Here is a 21169-nt window from a genome sequence, read left to right on the forward strand (position 1 = left end):
ATCATCATTCTGGAACTTTATTCCTATTTGGGGTCGGCCTTCCTTGTCCTAAGCCTCCAGGTGGCACAATTCCGGCTTAGATTCTTGTCGATATTTTGTACTTTAAGGTCTTTTTGGACCGTCGTCAACCAAGTGGCGGGGGCCTTCCGCTTCCACGCTTCGTTGTCGGCAAGTTTAAGGTGGTTTTGACGATATGGTCTTCGGGTCATCTTTGTACATGTCCGTAGTATCTAAGGCGGTTTTCAATAACTTTCTTCTTTATTAGGGTGACGCCCGTCGACCATCTTGACATGCGAATTTCTGCAGAATGGAGTTTGTTTAGGTATTGTTTAGTGCCCCTCCATTGGGGTCTAATCGCGGTCTTATGTAGTTTTCCTTTTACCCTCAGTGGCATTTTAACATCGCACATTACTCCCGTAAGCTGTCTCCATTTTAACCATACCGCAGATGTTCTATGCTCGACGTCTTTATCGATTTTTACGTGGAATTAAGGTGTTTCCGGAAAAAATTGAATATTGTCTCTGTTTGGGCTTATGGTTATTTACCCCCGGAGTTACACACAATATTTTACATCGGCCTTGCGAGAAAAAACTTAATGTAAAGCGAAATAATTCTTAAATACGGTGACATTTCAAAAATTCGTTTGCCATATTGTCATTTTTTGACAGGTTAGACATCGAAGGCACGGATTCGTCTTCGTCCGCATTCAGCAACGATTAAAAATTGTGTAAAAATATTTGAAATGATTATTAAATCAATCATACATAACCCGGGAACCGTTTGTGATAGCACACAACTAAATGCCCTTATCGAAATTCTAAAGGAGCCTGTCGACGTTATACTCTTGAGCGGCCCACTGATTACCAGTTCGCCAGACGATATTGGCCTGTCAGTTATTCACAAAAGCTGACAATCGCAATGACTGGCAAGATAAAAGAACTATCGAAACTCTCTGGCTACTAAAGATGGCTACATTTTTTATATTATATTAAATTTACTATACTCCTACTGATTTAGGCGTTGTATCGCGGGGCCAACACACATACCCACGATACGACTTCGTATCGTGGGTATCTGTGTTGGCCTTTAGTCTTAGTAGATGTAAGTCTGCCCGTGACAGTGTCTTGGACTATTAATTTAAATGCCATACAAGGATTTTAAAAGTGAAACAGGCGACCGTTACCATGGCAACAATGACCATAATCTGATGGCAACCCACACTCTTAATGATGGCGCTTGATTGCGTCCTACTGCTAGGCTAAACTTTGTTTGGCAGTTCCAAAGTTTGACAAGTTCGATAAACAAAATGCACCTTCTGGGTGTCAGCGCCACGGTCAACATGCCCGGGAAATATTAGTCGACCCGGATCATCCGGCTCTGAAACGGTTAAGCCCTCGACGACAGAGTAATTGGAACAGGAGGAGTATTTAGTCCATGAGCATTCAAGGCACTTAAAACTATGTTTGTCTCATTCTAACACACACATATCAAAGTTACTGATAAGAATGTCGAATGGTAGCTCCGTATCGGCTACTTTAGGCTAGTATTGCCTAATCAAATGAAAAAAAAAAAAAACTTATGCAAGTCAAGTAAGAGTCTCTTGACTCACAACAAATACCATAAATTGGAAAGCACTCGACGGCAGAGATATACTCGTAGGTAGAGGTAACACTTAATTTATGAGTAATCAAGTTTAAAAACTATAACATATTTTGTCTAATTCTACACCCATAAGTTAGATAAGGCAGTCGAATTATAGTTACCGCAGGTTCTTTCATACGTAACTTTCAGTTGTTAAAAATATTTGTAATGACCAAAATAATTATTATTTAGAATAAAAAATAAACACAAAATGTTATTTGGAGCATTCCACGGGCTGTCCCATACGGACGCATTTTATTTTCTGTGGTGCGACTTTTTTCAGGGTTAAAAGCTGGTTATTATCTTTCTGTGCATATTTTTGACCATTAGTCACAAAAAAGGAAACTCTTGTACATTGTTGTAAAATGATGCATACACAAGGTCGCCCATATATGAAGGTCGTGTATACATGTTTTTGGCACTTTGTCTGTATCGATAGTTTCTGACGTGACTATCTGCAAATCTTCAGAGAATTCACGTTTGTAAGAGACAACGGTAAACAATTTCATGGAATGCTCCATTTGGTATAAGCAGATACTCAATAGTTTGAGTGCTTGCTGCTTGTCGTTAGTGTTTGTCTACGCTAAACTTTGTTTGACAGTTCGAAAGTTTGATAAGCGCTAAACAAAGGTGCATCGATCCGGGTGTCGGCGCCACGGTCAACATGCCCGGGAAATATTGGCCGACCCGGATCATCCGGCTCTGAAACGGTAAAACACTCGACGGCAGAATATGTTTGGGCAGAGGGAACATTTAATAAATGAGCATTAAAGAAATGTTAAAACTATTTATCATAATTTACCTACCTACCTCGACACTACCTACCTAGATACTCGTGCTTATTCACGTATTTTTACCTCATATATTTGCCACTGGGTGGCACATTTTACGGTAAAAGATTTGAGATATTGTGCTCCAGCTGTTTTTATATAGAAACTATATCACAACCTCATTTATGATACAAATGAGGTTGTAATATATTTATTGTGTATGGTTGCCAGAGCTCAACGAAGGTGCGGAGTGGCAGGGTTGGCAACGCGCATGTAACTCCTCTGGAGTTGCAGGCGTACATAGGCTACGGAGACCGCTTACCATCAGGCGCGCCGTATGCTTGTTTGCCACCGACATAGTATAAAAAAACGAAGCTTTCTAAGTGGCTTAACCAATAAGGTATAAGATTAAAAGGTTAAGAGCACTTTTAATTAGCATAACTAATGTTAATTTGTGTAAGAAAACACAATACAATACAATAAAATACAAATCATCTTTATTGCACAACCTTAAAATAACATTTACATGAAGACAGAGGTGAAAACAGGCGAAAATGTAAATTAGTTGTGATTGGATAGTTCCTTTTTTTTGTTAACTAAAAGCAAAATTTCATTAAAATACTTTTTTGTAAGTGATGTTTTAAACCTAAGCTATGTAAGGACCGGCTTTGCAATAAATGTAAATCCAAAGTCTGTAAAGGAGGAAAACATTGGTCAGAGGTTCACAGGGACCGCCATAAACGAAGATGTTTAGCATACATACCCAATGACATACAATATTATGTAAACTTAAGTCTGTTCTTATCCATGTTTGAAGAGCACGTCTCTCTCCACAGCATCTATGTCCACTTTAAAGCAGAGGATGGGTTACATAAATTTAGCCTATATACGTCCCACTCACTGCTGGGCACAGGCCTCCTCTCATGCGCGAGAGGGCTTGGGCTATAGTCCCCACGCTAGCCCAATGTGGATCGGGCTAAATCTCAACCAGGAACCATGGCCGCCCGTACTCAATGCGGGGACCATGGGTCTAATTTAGCTCAAACATAACAACAACGCCGGGTCTTCAACATTGCTTCTCGTCTGATGGTGATGCTGGAGTCGGCATCGCATAAATCATTACAAACTTTCGCATATTTCACCGCGGGCACAGGGTCGCCCGTATCCATAGCGAGGGCCCTGTGTCTTCAAATGACACAGCAAACCTTTAAAAAAAGATTTGGATCGGGCACATCATATATCTCATTCATTTCCTCACGATGTTTTCGTTCACGGAAAAGCTATGTTTAGGTTTTCCCGAGGGTCTACAGTATTGGGTTCTTCAAAAAAGGAGTGTACAGGTTTTTAAAGGGTCGGCAACGCGCATGTAACACCTCTGGAGTTGCAGGCGTCCATAGGCTGCGGTGACTGCTTACCATCAGGCGGGCCGTATGCTTGTTTGCCACCGTCGTGGTATATAAAAAAAAAAACTATAATTAGTGGTAAATAAATATCAAATTATATTTCGTACATAACTTCCGAAAAATTAAATGGTACGAGCCAGGATTTGAACCCGCGACGTCTGGATTGAAAGTAGGACGTCATATCCACTCGACCAACACCGCTTTTAAGTAACACATTTTAATAAATTTAATACGTCATAATAGTCACGTCTAGAAGATGGCCATATCAATACAATTTAAGAAACTACTTTTAGCTATTCCTACCTATAAGATCATTTTCAAATGAAAAGCCATATCTTTTCACAGTTTCTGTAAATAATCGCTATTTTCATCTCTTTCTTTTTACCGTTCAATCTCCTAAAATCTTCGGTAGGTATAAAATCTTTGTGAATAGAACCCAATCATCTAAGAATGACTCTTTCAATAATATATCCTTTTCAAGCTTTTTTCTACATTTCCTTTAGCAATTCAGAGTGATTTACGAGCGCAACAATCAATAAGATATCTTGTAATATAGGGTATGGACATAGGCTTTGTATCATTACATCCAGCCTTCATTATAGGAATTCCCGAAAAGAACGGGATTTCCCGTCGAATAGCGGCCGAAATAGGGATATTCTAAACGAGATAAAACTGGAACGTAGTATAAGTAAACGCAGAAGAGTATTCCAATAAAGAATTCTTTAAAAGATGAGTGTTTCATAAAGAGTCGGTGTTGAGGTTGTAAATTTTATATACTTTATTGGATGTAGGTAAGTAGTTTAAATTGTTTTGTGATTCTATTGTTTGGAATTTGAGATTGTTTGTTTATATTTTCTTGTCAGTTTGTAATTAAATCCGGTGAGAAAACGTCAACTGCTTATATTATTGAATATTTATAATTTTTAATGTAAAAGTTATCGAAGTACTTTAGTCGGAAACGCGCATGTTATGCTTCTAAACGTTGCAGGATACTACAATATTTTTCAGGTGGGCCGTATAGCCATTTACATTAATGATGATGATGGATGTTTCATGAAAACAGAAATCATGCAGAAATAAAAATAAACTAAAATTTAATTTTTGATATAAGCTGTTATCGCTTAGGTACTATACTTTTCTTTCAACAGGCAACTCTAACAAATCCAAACACATGTAGGTTGCGTTATTACATCGCAGAGTTCCTAATTATGGTGGTGACCATAGATGGAAACAGGAGGAGTCCTGTCTCCATCATCAAATCAGCTCGATGATACTACCTAATTTTGCATCGATATCCGATCTACATATGTACGAGTATAAAATATTTCAGCATAGAATAAATTTTAGAGTGGAAAAATTACTGTCTTGGATGAGACTTGAACTCACGGCCGGATCGATACTCCAGCGCTCTGCCATCTAAGCCACCAAGACCTCATCCATAGGCAGCAAATTTTCTACCATATTGGGAATCCTAGCGACATCTACCGTAAGGACGTTACACTTCTTAGACGGCTACCGGAGTTCCAAGTCATATTGGAAATTCACCAGTAACGATGTGCTACCCATACTTAATTATTTTCTAACAAGCAGAAACGTCTAATAACATAATACCTATGTAATCGAAGGTCACAACATCAAGTAGGTAGGCCATTTAAGTGAAATTGTAGACACACCTCATCCTTAGAACGATTGATTGCATAGCATAAACACACTAAGATGCAAAAATGAGAAATAATAAACTGTAGTAAGGGTTACTCTCCGCAGACGAAAACAACGTAATTATCTGAGTCGGTTTGATTACAAGAACTACTAATATTACAGATTTAACTTAAGACTGACGAAACTACCGAGAGACCGCGCTGCTATCAGAATAGTTCGCAAGATTAATGTTGGAAGGTGTTCAATAGCTTGAATGCAGCCAACCAAGCACTAATCCGCTCCTAGCTTTTGACATCGATCGGTAATTTGCATCTCGGAGGTCATGATTCTACGTCGACACATCGTTAGCGCGTTCTATCTCGGAGGTGGCGCCATCTCTTGACAAATTCGTGCACTACAATACGAAATTTTTAAGTATAAAATTCTTAATAAGTCTTCAGGTTGATATGGTGTTATCAGAAATTCCGGTTTAAGGAGTCAACAGTCTAAATTTATCTTAACGATAATTTGACCTAAATCTAGCACGACAAATTGTACTTTTAAGCACAGAAACGTTTTTGGAGGTCGACATAGAACAAAGGGAAGACCGCCTTAATGAATATAATAAGGAAATGAAATTAATTAACATTAATTACTTTCTCTTTGTAAAGCGGTCAAATATTTGATAGTAGAAAGACTTCAGTATATAATGTTAGCGAAATTAGTTTTCTACGAGTTCAGAGGAAACGGTGTGTTGAACTTTGCGTTTGCAAACGGCGGTTGAAACCCTGTAGCGATATTCAGATTATACTGACTATTAAGCGCGCGGTTGTATCTATTAGGCGTCGTCCTAACGCAGCGACTTATGTTAGCGAATAACTCGCGAACGCGACATTCGCGCGATAATCGCATCGCGCGAATGTCTATTATGGTTTCGGTAAGTACGTTTAATGAAACTAAATAGCATAGATAATTTTGAAAGAAAAAGTTTTTATTTTAACTTTTATAAAAAGCGATTAAATGTTGCATATAGTTTGGCCTAGTGGGTAGTGACCCTGCCTACGAAGCTAATGGTCCCGGGTTCAAATCCTGGTAAGGGCATGTATTTGTGTGATGAACATGGATATTTGTTCCTGAGTCATGGGTGTTTTCTATGTATTTAAGTATTTATACATATTTATATATTATATATATCGTTGTCTAAGCACCCTCATCACAAGCCTTATTGAGCTTACTGTGGGACTTAGTCAATTTGTGTATTAATGTCCTATAATATTAAAAAAAAACAAACAATTGACATTATTGGATTATTAGATTATTAGAATACCGGTGTCTTTGAGAAAGTTACTTAATTTAAGCTGAGGTGTGCACCCTTGAAATTAACGTAAATAAAAAAAACACGGTGTAGAAAGTTTCGCCCGCTTCTGGTAAGCTTCGGTAGCTCATTTGATTAAGTGCGATCGGACCGGTGTTCCGAATGGTCGCGAGATCGACTTTTTTCCATTTTTCCTTAAATAAGTATAAAAATTAATGCTTACTGGTATTCCCGCAACTGTGACATCGCGTATTGGTTTCTGTATTTTCTTCTCTGACTCCATTTTGCTTGTCTTTTCTACGCCACATTAATTTCTCGCGCAATATGTCGCAGTAAGCCAGCGACAACGTACTTTGTTTTGATTGTAATAATCCATATTGAGGGGTTCCCTCGCGCCAATGACCTTCTTTCCGAATCCCTGAGTTTTCTAATGTTTTTTCTAACTTATCATATTAACAGCAACGGCTTTGAGCAATGGAGTATCCCATATTTACTTCAAAGTTCATTGTCTTAGAGAAATTTGGCACTAAAGTTGAACAATTTTAGGCCAAAAAGCTGGTTTTCTGGCCATAACTATTTTTTTATTTTTTTTATTTTATTTATTTAAGGTTTACCAACAGATACAACACTACAAAAAATACAGATAAAAACCCAAAAATACATGAGTAAGTGTCTATCCAATAATAGGTAAACACAACATGCGTTAATACTAATCAATCAATTAAGACCTAAAGTATAATGTAATATAACATACTTATCGTTAAATTTAGTACTTCGTTTACATGCAGCTAGCGTTTTCTGCCGTCCTATCTCTAAAACCGCTCAAAGCTGCATAATACCAGTTTTCATTTGGACAAATATTCTAAAAGAGAAAAGAATTCTCTATCGACTGGTCTTGGAATCATATTTTTATCTGTTGTAGTTACGGAGATACAGACTCGACCTAACACGCTAACTGCATTATAATTTGATACTTCTCAATACTATAAAATCGCAAACCTACATTATTCTTTTATAAGTAATATAAAAGCGCTTAGCCAATTTTTTATTTTAATTAATCTTTTACGTTATACATAGCTAAAACACATTTACTTGGAAAAACGATTAATATGTTTTATCAAGTACAATTTTTTTTATTAAATACTACACAAAAAAACAGTTACTATGCTTAAACATGGTTAACGTTCTTTAACCGTTTGTGTAAAAGACTTTTATTGCGATTCATGTAACAAATACATCACTAAAACCTATTTAGTGTGCTTAACGGGTAATTATGTTTGAGAAAAAAAATAATAATACAACAGTTAAACACAGCCAACCAACAATGCCACGCTAAAACCCCGCTAAGTGTAAAACATATTCCCTTGAATTTTATTACGCAAGGCAGACAGTTTAACAATGCGCCGTGCGCTGTAAGTTGTCTTTTTTACTCGGTGACTGATGGATGCATGCTTATATAAAAAAAAACCGAAAACCGAAAGTAAGTGCTATGATTTACATACAAAAATGGTGAACGATTAACCAATGATAATTCACGTCGGTAGTGGATTTCTACGTAGCGAGAACATGGCCACTACGAAGACATGATCTAATTTAAAAAGCAACTATATACTTAATAGAGAGTTGCTGGAATTGCTTAAACATATTGAGTTGGTCTTCCAAAGGTCTAAGTAGCAAGTGTCAGCATAAACTAATATAGTAAGTAAGAGGGATTGAGCTAATGCAATCTTAGTGGCGTAATGTTTCGAACTATGCGGAGTGATGCTTTTATATCAAAAAAAATCCTTCTAAACTCGCTCATCTGAGGTATCCATGATAGAGAAACAGCGTGATTTAAGAGACCTGGGGAGAGTAGGAAATCTAAATAGGTACCGTTAAAAATAATGGCAGGTAGGGTACTAAAATCAGTCTTGGCAGAACACTTTGACCTAGGTACCTATCACTATAACTTAAATTTCAGTGGATTTACCTTGAGACCGTAACGTGAAAGTCCAAATCAAAATGCTTTCTAAATTAGTGTTCATGTGCATGGTGCAGATTGTCTATGGTAGATGAGTAAAAGAGCCTTGACAGTATGTTTAAAGTGGTAGAAGAAGGAAATATAACGTGTTACTTTATATATAAAGTAAGGAAATGAAACAGGAGACAACACGCTGCCCCGTCCTGTGCAGGCACAATGAAGATTAAGAGCAATCCACCTCTGTTGACGCCCTACTTAATAACTATGAAACTAGTTCACTGTCACAGGAGATACATTAAGAGAACGGAATATGCCTACTAAGATGTCGAAGTCACCCGTGTTGAAAGCATTACCGAAATCCAAGAATGATAACACCGTGATATACCATATCTGCAGTATTTTTACAAGAGCGATAATTGTACTGTGCCGAGTAGAATAACCGGGTTAATATAGGTTCGTGAGCGCATGTCTGTTCAAAACGGTAATCTGTTTATGTACAAAAGACACACAAGAACTTAAGAGAGGAAACAAATAAATGGAAATAAATAGAGCGGTAGTTTGAGAAGGAGAAGGAATTGGACTTTCTAACGGCATCTTACCAAAGCGACTGGAAAATATAAGAAGAATAGAGTTATCGAGGATACATATGATGATATGATCAATAAGGTCAATTAGAGGGAGGATCATGTTTTGGCTCGCATCGTCTTTTCCAACGGCCTTAGACGAGACGAACATTAAAAAAAGTTAAGTAGATGCATTAGAAGGGAAGTTTTAGATTTTTCTACTTAACGAGAAAAAAAAATCAGAAGAAAAGAAGTGCAGATTAATGCAGTCGAAATCAAAAAAGGTATTAATTGAGCTTTGTAATATTTACTAACTCCAAGTAACTTAAGAAACTACCACACTTTAGCGGGTCCCCAAATTCAACGGAATTATGAAAGTGAAGCCTCTGATCATCTCCGCATATTGTACTACAGCCATTCCATATTGCATGAGATTAATGCTTTATTTTTATGCGAAGGGTGTTAAAGGCTGATTTTGGCTGCCCTATATAAAAACCTACTAGGTAAGGTGGGTAACTAATTATTGGAAATTCGTTTTTTATCTTATTTGTATCCATCTCATAAGTACTCACCCGATTACAGAGACACCTGCTCCAAAATCGGCACAATTATTATGATTACTACAGATTTGTATGCCTCTAAAACCAGTAAGTAGTATGTTAACTTACCTTTTACCGTAGTAAAACTCAGGAAGTCACAAATTCCGTATATAAAACTAGTAGGGATCTGAGAAATGATAGGTTTTAGTGTAGTCATTTAGCCTTACTAGGTTTTTGAACTGGCAATTAAAGCGCGGGGGGGGGCTCATTTTCAAAAGTGGGCTTCATTAGACACTGGGCCTTACATGGATCAGGCACCTTACAATGGTTAGTAATCTACTTCTTCACGTACATTTTTTTATATAAAATTTAACACATTTTTGAGACTGACACACTTTGCGTTTTTAAAATTTTAAAAAGTTGACGACTGATTTGTCAGTATTTTTTAAGTTTTTGGTTTTATTTTGCATGCGAATAAATACATATACGATACAGATGTGATTTAACATATTGAATTTCTCTTAAAACTTAGTAGTATAACGCAGGTTAACATGATTTTGTTAATACAATAAACCTTTTTTAGTGAATATTTCCAAGACTTAAACCTAGTGAGCATTACTAGTTCGTCATTTAACGGGCTTTTAGTATAGGAATGCATACAAATTACTTCAATATGTATAGTCATTACATAGCTAAAAAACGGTTACAGTCCAATAACGTGTTTATTACAAATGTTTTCTAGGTAATATTTTAACAGATAAAATACTATAAAATTGTTCAGTACCTTTGCGGTTATTAAGCTATGTTTTGTTTATTACACAATTCACAATTACGATACTATAAACACGTAAATTGACTTGGCCGTTATTTTAGTTATTTTTTATATGTTATTCAATTCTAAACAACGGTTAAGGTATACTTAACGGTGTTTTAGGAGTAATATCGCACATATTTTAGTAATTATTTGCAACACTAAAACACAAAATTGTGATTTTCTAATTAATAATATAATTTTTGAGGAAATGGTTTTCAAATAAAGTAAGGATAAATTTAGTTTTAATTTTTGCACAAAAGAAATCCGGAAGAAATGTACACATTTTCTAGAGATATGGGTTTGAACGTTTTTTGCTCATATCTCAAAACTATAATTTGTGGGTTAGATAGGTTTTAGTGATAGGACGGCAGTTTTTATACTATAGCATTTTTATACAAATAATTCTTATAACTACTTTGACTTAAAGATAATATGTCGACTCGGGATGCTTTAAATAACTTGTTATGTTCCCTACATATTCTAGGTATAGTGCCGTGAGATCCGAGGTTCGTTCGGTAAGTTCTAAGAGCGAAAGGTCGGAAGTTAACTATACGAGAGTTTGGCCTTGGCACTGAAAATCTTATTTTGCCTATAAGTTCGGGAGATTCAATGATTCCATTTAATATTTTGTGTAGCAAAAGTTGATCTGCAATCCACCGGCGCTTCACTAGAGGAGATAATTTGAAAAAAATTAGTCGATCCTCGTATGTCGGAAGAGAACGGAGTTTCTTTTGATGTATGGATAAGAAAAATAGAAATTGTTTTTGAATTCTTTCTATTCTATCTTCATGGCATTTATACTGGGGGTTCCGTACACTTGAACAGTATTCTAAAGTATTCCTTACTAAGGAAGTGTAGGCGGTAATAAGAGCCGCACTTCCTTTAAAAATTTTGCAATTGCGCCATACAAAACCTAATAGCTTATAACTTCTTTTTACAATATCGTCTATTTGAGCCTTAAACGATAGCTGACTGTCCAATATGACACCCAAATCCTTTATTTCGGAGACTTCTTCAAACTATTATGTTAATTACTATAAAATTAAAATCTAATATGTAATTTTCTTAGGTGTAAGATCCTTCACAGCAATCGAGTAACGAAAAAAGTGTTTTTTTAGACAATTTTTAAAAAATCATAAAAAAATAAGTGTTAATTTCTTTCAAAATCCGGCAGACCAGAATAGAGATAAAAGATTGGAAAACCGATAGCCGTTTGTCTTATAATTCTATCTGTAGTGCAAATGTAGGAGTAACGACTCAAAATTTGTCAAAAATCTATGAAAACCACGGGGAGCCCCCTAAATGACAGACAGCTTTGGTGATTTGTTTGTCCTTTTTACTGTCCACGAGTACTGTCCATATAGGTATTTTAAATGACATACATAAGTAGTAACAATTAATACATCACTATAGATAAATAGGTTACACGCATAAACAGCATAAAATAATTAATAAATATTTTATTGCTCAAAACATATGATGCCACGCTTCTTAGATTTCTGGAAGCATATATGAGTTTTCGAACAACAGAAAAACACTTTTAAGTTTATTTCGTTACTTATAAATTAATAACAGTTTTGAATGGTTAGTTTCACTACCCCCAGCCCCAGCCCCAGCGCCACCGCTGGTGTGATGTCGTGGAGGCGGACCTTTTTTTTTTTTTTTGTTGACGGAGTGGGAATGCATTTACGCACGGTGTGTGGGACTCGCCACTCCTTTCCCCTCTCCAGGGAAGAGGGGGGGAGAATTTAGCCCTACCCACTAAACCCACTCCGGCGTTTCACCCTCTTTGCCGTTAATGAGGGCGCACTGGGATCGATGATGACATTCACCACGGCGCCCTCCGGTGGAGGCGGACCTGCGTCGGCTGAATGCCAATTCATGGCAGGAAACCGCGCTGGATCGGGACAGGTGGCGTTCTCTCGTTTCGGAGGCCAAGATTCGTTTTGGATCGCTGAGCCAAAGCAGTTAGTTAGTTAGTTAGTTAGTTTCACTACTCTAACCAAAAAAACATACCATAACCATAAAAACCATTGATATCCAAATCAAACACGCTTAGTGACACTGTGAGTGTGGTGTGCTTAGATAGACTGACAAGTGTGGACGCGACCAGTGGTAACGTTGAAAGCGAATGCAGCCGACGCGCACGAATGAGGGTAGACCGAGCGCAGTCTACACAACTTTGACACCCACCCGCTATCTCCAGTTACCCGTGAACAAGATGCATGTAACTGCGTCAAAATATTGGGAGCTCAATAAAAACAATATAAAAGGTAATCACGGTTTATATACCGGTCAATTTAAGTGTTATAAATTAATATTTACTTGTTGCACTCCTTGTCGAACATAAACATAATATGTAACCTCTCCTCTGTCGATATCAGGGAGTTCATTACTTAGCACGTGCACATTTCTTGCTTGCCTAGGCGCGACTAAAGACCAGCTGTACAATTTGTACAATTTAAGCGCTTCCATTTTGGAACGCCTATAACCTATTTTAATTTATAATATGTGGACGTATTGCAATGTATTTTTCCTTTCTCTTGCTCTGAAACTGGGTTGTCGTTGTTCTAAAAAGTGTGCAGAAAATGATACGATTCTGCTCTAGAGTACCGTACTTTCTAAGTACGTTTTTTTCTTTTTTTACGATAAGCAATTAAAAATTTCGTTTCAAATGGATTTGTTTTACAATTTCAATCCTGATAATTGCAAAAACAACGATATTTTTACCTTACACTTACTACACATAAAGAAGAGGTAAACAACAGGCGGCCTTATCGCTAAAAAGCGATCTCTTCCAGACAACCTTTAGGTAGCGGAATTAAAAAAAAAAGTACATACCTGTAATTATGTATTACATACCTCGTATTCGAAATGAAAAGTAGAGTGTTTATCTCGAATGAAAGGCACCATTTCAGTCTCGAACTATTAGCACTCTTAGTGCGTTCGAGCACCAAATTACCTCGACAGAAATGGGTGCCTTTGATCCCTTGGTTAAGAAATTACTATAAGAGTGGTTCTGGGCTATAACAGAGAAAATCGAAGTTCGCAAATTGCAGGCATCTTTCTCTGTCATTCTAATTACACCTTAATTGGAGTAACCGTGATAGATCCCCGCAATCGCGAATTTTGGTTTTCACGGTAGGCCCTGAGCTGTCAATTCTCTTTGGCTCTGACGTCTTCGCCTTGAAATCTCAATTTCCTCTCAATAAATAAATTAAAATTCCATTTAAATTCGCCAGCGAATAAATTCTGCCCAAAACGTAACTTATTACGTAAAATGAACAAATGGTCCGTGTAAGAGTAACTTCATAATATTTGTCTTGTCTCGGGGTACAGAAATTTCGCGAAGGAAGTTTTATGAAGTCGACTAGACTTTTGTGGCCTTGGCCCGAAAATGAATTAAGTTGCGGCGGTACTAGAGGCTGCTACTGCACGGTGTTTCGATCGCTAGCCTTATTTTTAACGTAGCCTACAGAGATAATTTTGTTTATTCCTTAACAATACAAAATGAAAAAAAAAGTATATTATAAATAAATAAATATTATAGGACATTCTTACACAAATTAACTAAGCCCCACAGTAAACTCAAGAAGACTGGTATTGTGGGTACTCAAACAACAATAATATACCTACGTTAAATACATAGAAAACAACCATGAATCGGGAACCAATTCCTGTGCTCATCACACAAATAAATGCCCTTACTGGGATTCGAACCCAGGACTATCGACTGCATAGGCAGAGTCACTACCCACTAGACCAGACCGGTCGTCTAATAGTATGCTGTGAAGTAAGAAAAATATCTATTAAATATATATTTTGTCGCTAAACGACCTACTTAGTAATATGACAACGAATACAGTAGGTACTTGATACTCGTTCATATTAAATCATATTTATCTCGGCTATAGGGGAAAGGAAGATAAAACGGCACAGGAAGGTACAACGGAACAGTTTGTTATCTTGCGAACTACTTACTACATCTAGTGGTTCTTCTGGCAATATATGATCCCTCTCCCGCTGTCGGTCAGTGCTCGTGAAACTACCATGCATACGGCCACGTTTTTATCAAGGTAAGTCGTTTTTTTGGTGTTTTGATGTAAAAAATGGGAATTTCGTTTAGCTGCCTCTTTTATCCAGATCCGTAACTTTGTATGTTCAGATAAATAACTGACAAGTATTATCTGTTTTAAGAATACAACCTAATAAGATCGGTGGTAGCATAACTTCCAAAAAATATATATTGTTTTCATATCTAACCAAAAGGCAAAACGGTCGGGGCACAACGGTCTAAAGGGAAAAACAAGAACAAGGGTAAAAATAAGGGCAAAAGCAAAAGTAAAGGCAAGGATAAGGGCAAGGGTAAAGGCAAAGCCAAAGGAAAAGGAAGGGATTCGTCAGAAGAAGAAGATGCTCAGTGTTTGTATTTCTCACATCTGTATTCAGAGTCCAACGAAAGCCAGCAGTGTCAGAAATGTAACGTGGCCTCATTGTCATTGTGCTGGCATTGACGACGAAGATGAATACGCCAGATCCATTGGTGAAAAATGTTAAATTTAGGTCCATTTTGCCTACCCATGCGGGCAGAACGGACCAAACCCTAGATTTTGGGAATTATTCAATATCTTGTTATTCATGTGATTTGATTTGATTTGTTGTTAATTTTTAATATAAAATAATGCTGTTGATTATTTAAATATGTATTTTTTTCCTTAAGTGTGCAATTTTGCTTTGCTTTCCCCTATTAAAACTATTTATTGGTTAGGAAACCTGTGTTAAAGTGTATTGCTCAATAAGCGAAAATCTATATACGGTAAAACGAAGTGGAAATAAAAACGATGCAGACCACTAAGTTATTTATTTAGAATACCTCAATGCATTGGATACTAGCTACACTTTTTTCCTTTTTCCTTTGCTTACCTTATTTTAGACTTAAGCATAGCAAGTACCTAGGTAACAACCATTTAATATATGAAATGGATCTCGCAACAACTGTAACGATGTTCTGTCATTAATATAAATGTGTTTACTCAGCCTGGCCTTCAGACAGTAATGGGGCCGTAGGTGTGGCATCTGATCCACTCTTTTATTATGTGTGTGGCCTAAAAAGCTACGTCGGCTCTTTATTATTTGTTACCATGCCTGTCACGCTCTAACAAGTATGTAAGCGTGAAAGTGACGGGCATAGTGACAAGTGATAAAAATGGAACCATGCTGGCACCGCAGGTTAGTATTAATATTAATATTATATGACATTATTACACAAATTGACTAAGTCCCACAGTAAGCTCAATAAGGCTTGTGTTGAGGGTGAGACCACGATATATATAATATATAAATATTTATAAATACTTAAATACATAGAAAACACCCGTGACTCAGGAACAAATATCCATGCTCATCACACGAATAAATGCCCTTACCAGGATTTAACCCGGGACCTTCGGCTTCGTAGGCAGGGTCACTACCCACTAGGCCAGACCAGTCGTCAAGGTTAATATCACAATTGCTTGGAAACAACCCGCACTAATATAATTGTGGTTGTAATTCTGTTCGTCTGTTAGGTACCTTTACGTTTGAACCGCTGAACCAGAATAGATTGAATTTATTATGGAGGGATAATTTGATAGGATAGTTTTTATCCCAGAAATTATTCCTCAAGGGGATGAAAAGGGATAAAATCGTGGTACATAAATGTTATGGCATATAGGTATGGAAATATTTATTCTACGCAAATAAAGTCGCTTTCATAAATTTCAAGGTTTCATTCCTGACCTTTAAATTAGGTAATTTTCTTAAAGACATCGGTATTCTAATTAACAAAATTTTAGAGATAATCAATATTCAGATTTATTTTTATCTGATAAGGTCCCTACTTTTTATTTTTATTTTATTTTATTTTTATTAAAGTCCCTACGAGTGCGTACCCATGTCTTAGGGCCTGTTTAAATATTGATTAGAGCTTAGTATGAGTTACTCGGTAGTTAGTCTAGACTTAAATCGCCGGGGATATGAACCGTGATTACCTTTTATATTGCTTATGAGCTGCCGATATGTCGACGCATGCATGTAGCATCTTGTTCACGGGTCACTGGAGATAGCGGGTGGGTGTCAAAGTTGTGTAGACCGCGCACGGTCTACCCTCATTTATGCGCGTCGGCTGCGTTCGCTTTAGTTAGTTAGTGTTGCTGGACATTTTCCGCAAATCGACAACCTTTGTGCATATTTTGCTTGAAACGAGGTAGCGCTACTCTAACCACCCCAGCTCCTCCATGAAACTAGCAAGTTCTTTAGGTTGCTAACTGCCTCCTTTAGTGTGCACGGATTCCGTATCCAGTTGCTTCTTATCCAGGTTTTTTTTTCCTCTTTTTACATGTACGCTCTGCACATGGCTTTCAGCTAGTTCCATATTATGTAGGTGTTCGTTTAATGTGTTATGTCCTGTAATTAATCCTACTATTTTACGTAGTTGGTTTCTTGATGTTTTAAGTAGTGTTTTGGTGATCTTATGGTTCCGTTTCGGTAGAATATCTTTGGTTTGCCTACGTGTTATCATTTTATTCCAGTACTTATTTTGTTGTTGTCTGTGATGTTGTTCTAGCTGGGTGCTGGCTGGTTGGGGATATTATGGGTTCAGATCCGGTGTTTCTGAACCTTTTCTGGCCAGTTCATCAGCTACATCGTTTCCATTTGATCCACTAAGCCCCTTCATCCATTGTAATGTAACCATGTTGCCTTCTTTGCTCAAAATAAATGTTTGGGAACAATCATACACAGATCGCTGCGCGCGAAAAAAAAGCTGCGAAACTGTGTGGTCCTTCTACGGTTACCGAGTGCCGGCGAGTCGAATGCTACAGAACCAGTCTAAAATGTGTCATCGAGATGCTCAAAGGCGCGTTAGAGCGCAGTTTCGGTCTGGCCACGACATAGTGCGACTGGATTAGGCTAAGGCGACAACCATAGGTGGGAACGAAAGATCCGATCGCTGTGTCTCGCTCCTATCTACACTCGTTTTATTGAGCGTTGGACTAACTCGCGCTCAGGTGCTAATTAGAATTATTTTTTGCAGGTAGTAACACGTGCGGTTTTACTTGCAGTTCTACTAACGTCTATACGTACATAGATATCCCGTAACAGTTTTAAGAAATCTTGGCGCCACCCGAATTTTTGCTTTTGCAGCGATAAATAATTTGGCGACATAATTTCAATTTTCAAGAGTCAAATATGTTCTTATCATATTAAAAATGTTTTTTGTTTGTTGCAGCTCGAACTGTGTCGCACACAATAACCTCGCTAGAGGTCCCGCGGTGGACAGACCCCAACAAGGAGGCGGAGCTCCGGTGCCAGTACTCTCGGCAACACAACGACCCCGCGTTGCACTCCGTCAAGTGGTACCGCGGTACGCACGAGATCTTCCGATACACCCCGCACGAGGTAAGACTTTGTAGCCGAGTGTACAGTCAGCAAAACTATTAGCTTAGCACCCCTGTAATAAAATTAAAAAAAATATATTCAGAATACAGTTGGTTCCATATTATGGTTAGTAACACTTAATAACTATGTTAGACTATTTTAAAAAGAAAGCAAACATAGCACAGATAATTCAAGTAATAAAATAAACATGTATATATATATATATATATATATGTATATATATATATATATATATATATATATATATAAATATCAGACTCGCCCACCCCTCCACAGCCTCATGGATCCGTTGAAATTCTCATAACATGCAGATCCATGCAACGGCCGAGGACGGCCGCGTCCGCGAACATGCCTAACGCCCTGCAATATCAAGGAAGCCGCAACAGTGCCCTGAACGCGTTATTGTACTGCAATCTTAGTTTTTAGTACGCCCAATATATATCTCAGTTTTACTGGCTGTACATTTTTTTTTGTTTTCAGCAGGTTCCGAACTATCTGCGAATGTTTTTTGCCTTGCTGGTAACAATGAGCTTTCTAAAAAACATTTTCAAACAAATATGATACTCGTAGCTAATTACTGAATGATTTCCAAAAGTACGAGTTCCTACTTTAAAATAATTTTATTTAGGTGACAAGAAACCTTTATCAAGCAAAAAAGAAAATGAGTAAGTACATCAATTATTTTATTTATTTATTAAAAATATAAACACACAAAATATTTTAATTATTATGACTGTTTCTGTTCTAAAGAGGGTATCAACCGTCCAGTGGTTATAAGGTTCAGCACAATCCAACTGAGCTTCAAAAATGTACGTGGCCGCGGCAAATATTTTAATTTAACAGTATTCTTAATTTCCTCTATGCATGCGTATGCTCCGATAACCTATAAATATCTTTAGTATATTATATGCAATAAAAAGTATGCAAGCTTTTAGAAACATTTCAAAAATTATATTCCTACTGTGTGATCATTTACATCACATAAATTTCCTCACTTAAGATCAAAATTAAACTCCAAAGCAAACTATATTCAACCAGCTACAACACAGAATTCAATATCGAATATAAGGCACGTTTAATGTAAAATTTTGCATTCACGTTCATAAATCAACGATTTGGCTATTATTCAGTGACCGGGCGTGACGCAGGTTGCATTGTGGCACATTATCGTGGATCTGTGTTGGCATTACTGTTCCCTTCCGACCAATAGCGACTCGCTTGCTCTGGACCACCAACATAAGAACGGTTATTAATTATTATTTATTTATTTAGATTTCACAACACCTAGTCACCATATATATAGGTCATATTGAGCCACTTTTGGTGTAGAATCATCCCCGAAATCGCCGATAAATGACTGTTTCATACATTTTGGATGTCTGACCTTGATATTTTTTATGGGAGAGTGAAAAAAAAAAAGTGGTTCAGTATGACCTATTTATTCAGCCCGTAAATTATTACAGGTGACTACTATAAAGAAATATCTGTGTATATTAAACTACTTGCACTGCAAATAAGAGAGTTAAATAATTCGTTGTGAATATGTTAAAAATAAGTATATTTTTAACATGACCCCGCGAAGGTGTAGTAAGCTGTCTACCTCCTAGCAGTGAGTGTGTATACTGTATACCTACATACCAGTGAGGATCACACGACCTGACCGCTGGCAACAATGACTCACCCATGCTAACCATAGACAATATATTGCGTGTAAGTCTATATGGTGACAGACTAGTTTCCTGTTTATACCCACCAAAATTAAAAAGTTTCACAGTAAAAGTAAAATTATATCAATAACATTACAAGCAGAAAGAGGGTCAGTCTTGATTTTGTGTGGTATAGCAAGCTGTCTACTTCCTAGCCGTGAGTGTGTATACTGTATACCTACATACCTACAATGAGAATCACACGGCCTAATCACTGTCAACAATGACTCACCCAAGTTAACCATAAACAATAGATTGGCGTGCAAGTCTATATGATGACCGTCTAGTTTCCTGTTTATATCCACCAAAATTAAAAAGTTTCACAGTAAAAATGAAATGGTATCAATAACATTACAAGCAGAAAGAGGGTCAGTCTTGATTTTATGTGGTATAGCAAGCTGTCTACTTCCTAGCCGTGAGTGTGTATACTGTATACCTAAATACCTACAATGAGAATCACACGGCCTGACCGCTGGCAACAATGACTCACCCAAGTTAACAATAAATAATAGATTGGCGTGCAAGTCTATATGATGACCGTCTACTTTCCTGTTTATATTCACCAAAATTAAAAAGTTTCACAGTAAAAGTAAAATGATATCAATAACATTACAAGCAGAAAGAGGATCAGTCTTGATTTTGTGTGGTATAGCAAGCTGTCTACTTCCTGACCGTGAGTGTGTATACTGTATACCTACATACCTACAATGAGAATCACACGGCCTGACCGCTGGCAACAATGACTCACCCATGTTAGCCATAGACAATGGATTGCGTGTAAGTCTATGTAAGTGCGCTGCTTGATTGAGGGTCTACACCGACCGACTAGTTTCCTGTTAAGATGGATTACTAAAAAAAATTGTTTCGCGGCTCGTATCATGAAATGTTTGATAAAGAATTAACAATTTTTTTGAAAAAACTTAACTAGAAAACTGTTTTTCTTTTTGTTTAGAAAAGAAACTCCTAAAAGTAGGATAGTAGACAACCCAATCACCTCAGTTTTGACGCTACAGTAGAAGATAAGTTATAAACATATCCATATGTATGTGCATAGATAATAAAAACCGTTTACGCAGCTGGTTTAAAAATAGGGTTAAACATGGTCTTGGTTTTGGTCACGATATTTTTCCCCTGACGAATGGAGACAGGATAATAATGTGTTAAAGGTGAGAAGAGATCGATAACTAAACGACATGTCAAAATTGACGTTTTTTTTCGGTTCCGCTGTGATCCCAATAAGATCTATCTACGTTATTTCTAACGACAAAGTTACATTGGTTGCCTGAATCGAGCTGCTTGTGTCGACATACAAACGATATCTAATTGAGAACTTATCTGAACCAGAACTTATCGTTAACATATCTCATTCTTCGAATCGGGTCG

At 37.1% G+C, this 21169-nt stretch overlaps 1 protein-coding gene across 1 annotated transcript in view; it reads left to right on the forward strand.

Annotated features, from left to right (window-relative positions):
• LOC133521817 (uncharacterized) overlaps nucleotides 1-21169 on the forward strand; it is a 207839-nt gene that overhangs the window by 77896 nt on the left and 108774 nt on the right. The window contains exon 2 of the mRNA XM_061856897.1: nucleotides 17911-18080. Coding sequence (XP_061712881.1) covers nucleotides 17911-18080 — 170 coding nt within the window. The remainder of the gene's footprint in view (nucleotides 1-17910; nucleotides 18081-21169) is intronic.

This window comes from Cydia pomonella, chromosome 10, assembly GCF_033807575.1.
Source record: "Cydia pomonella isolate Wapato2018A chromosome 10, ilCydPomo1, whole genome shotgun sequence".
NCBI lineage: Eukaryota > Metazoa > Arthropoda > Insecta > Lepidoptera > Tortricidae > Cydia > Cydia pomonella.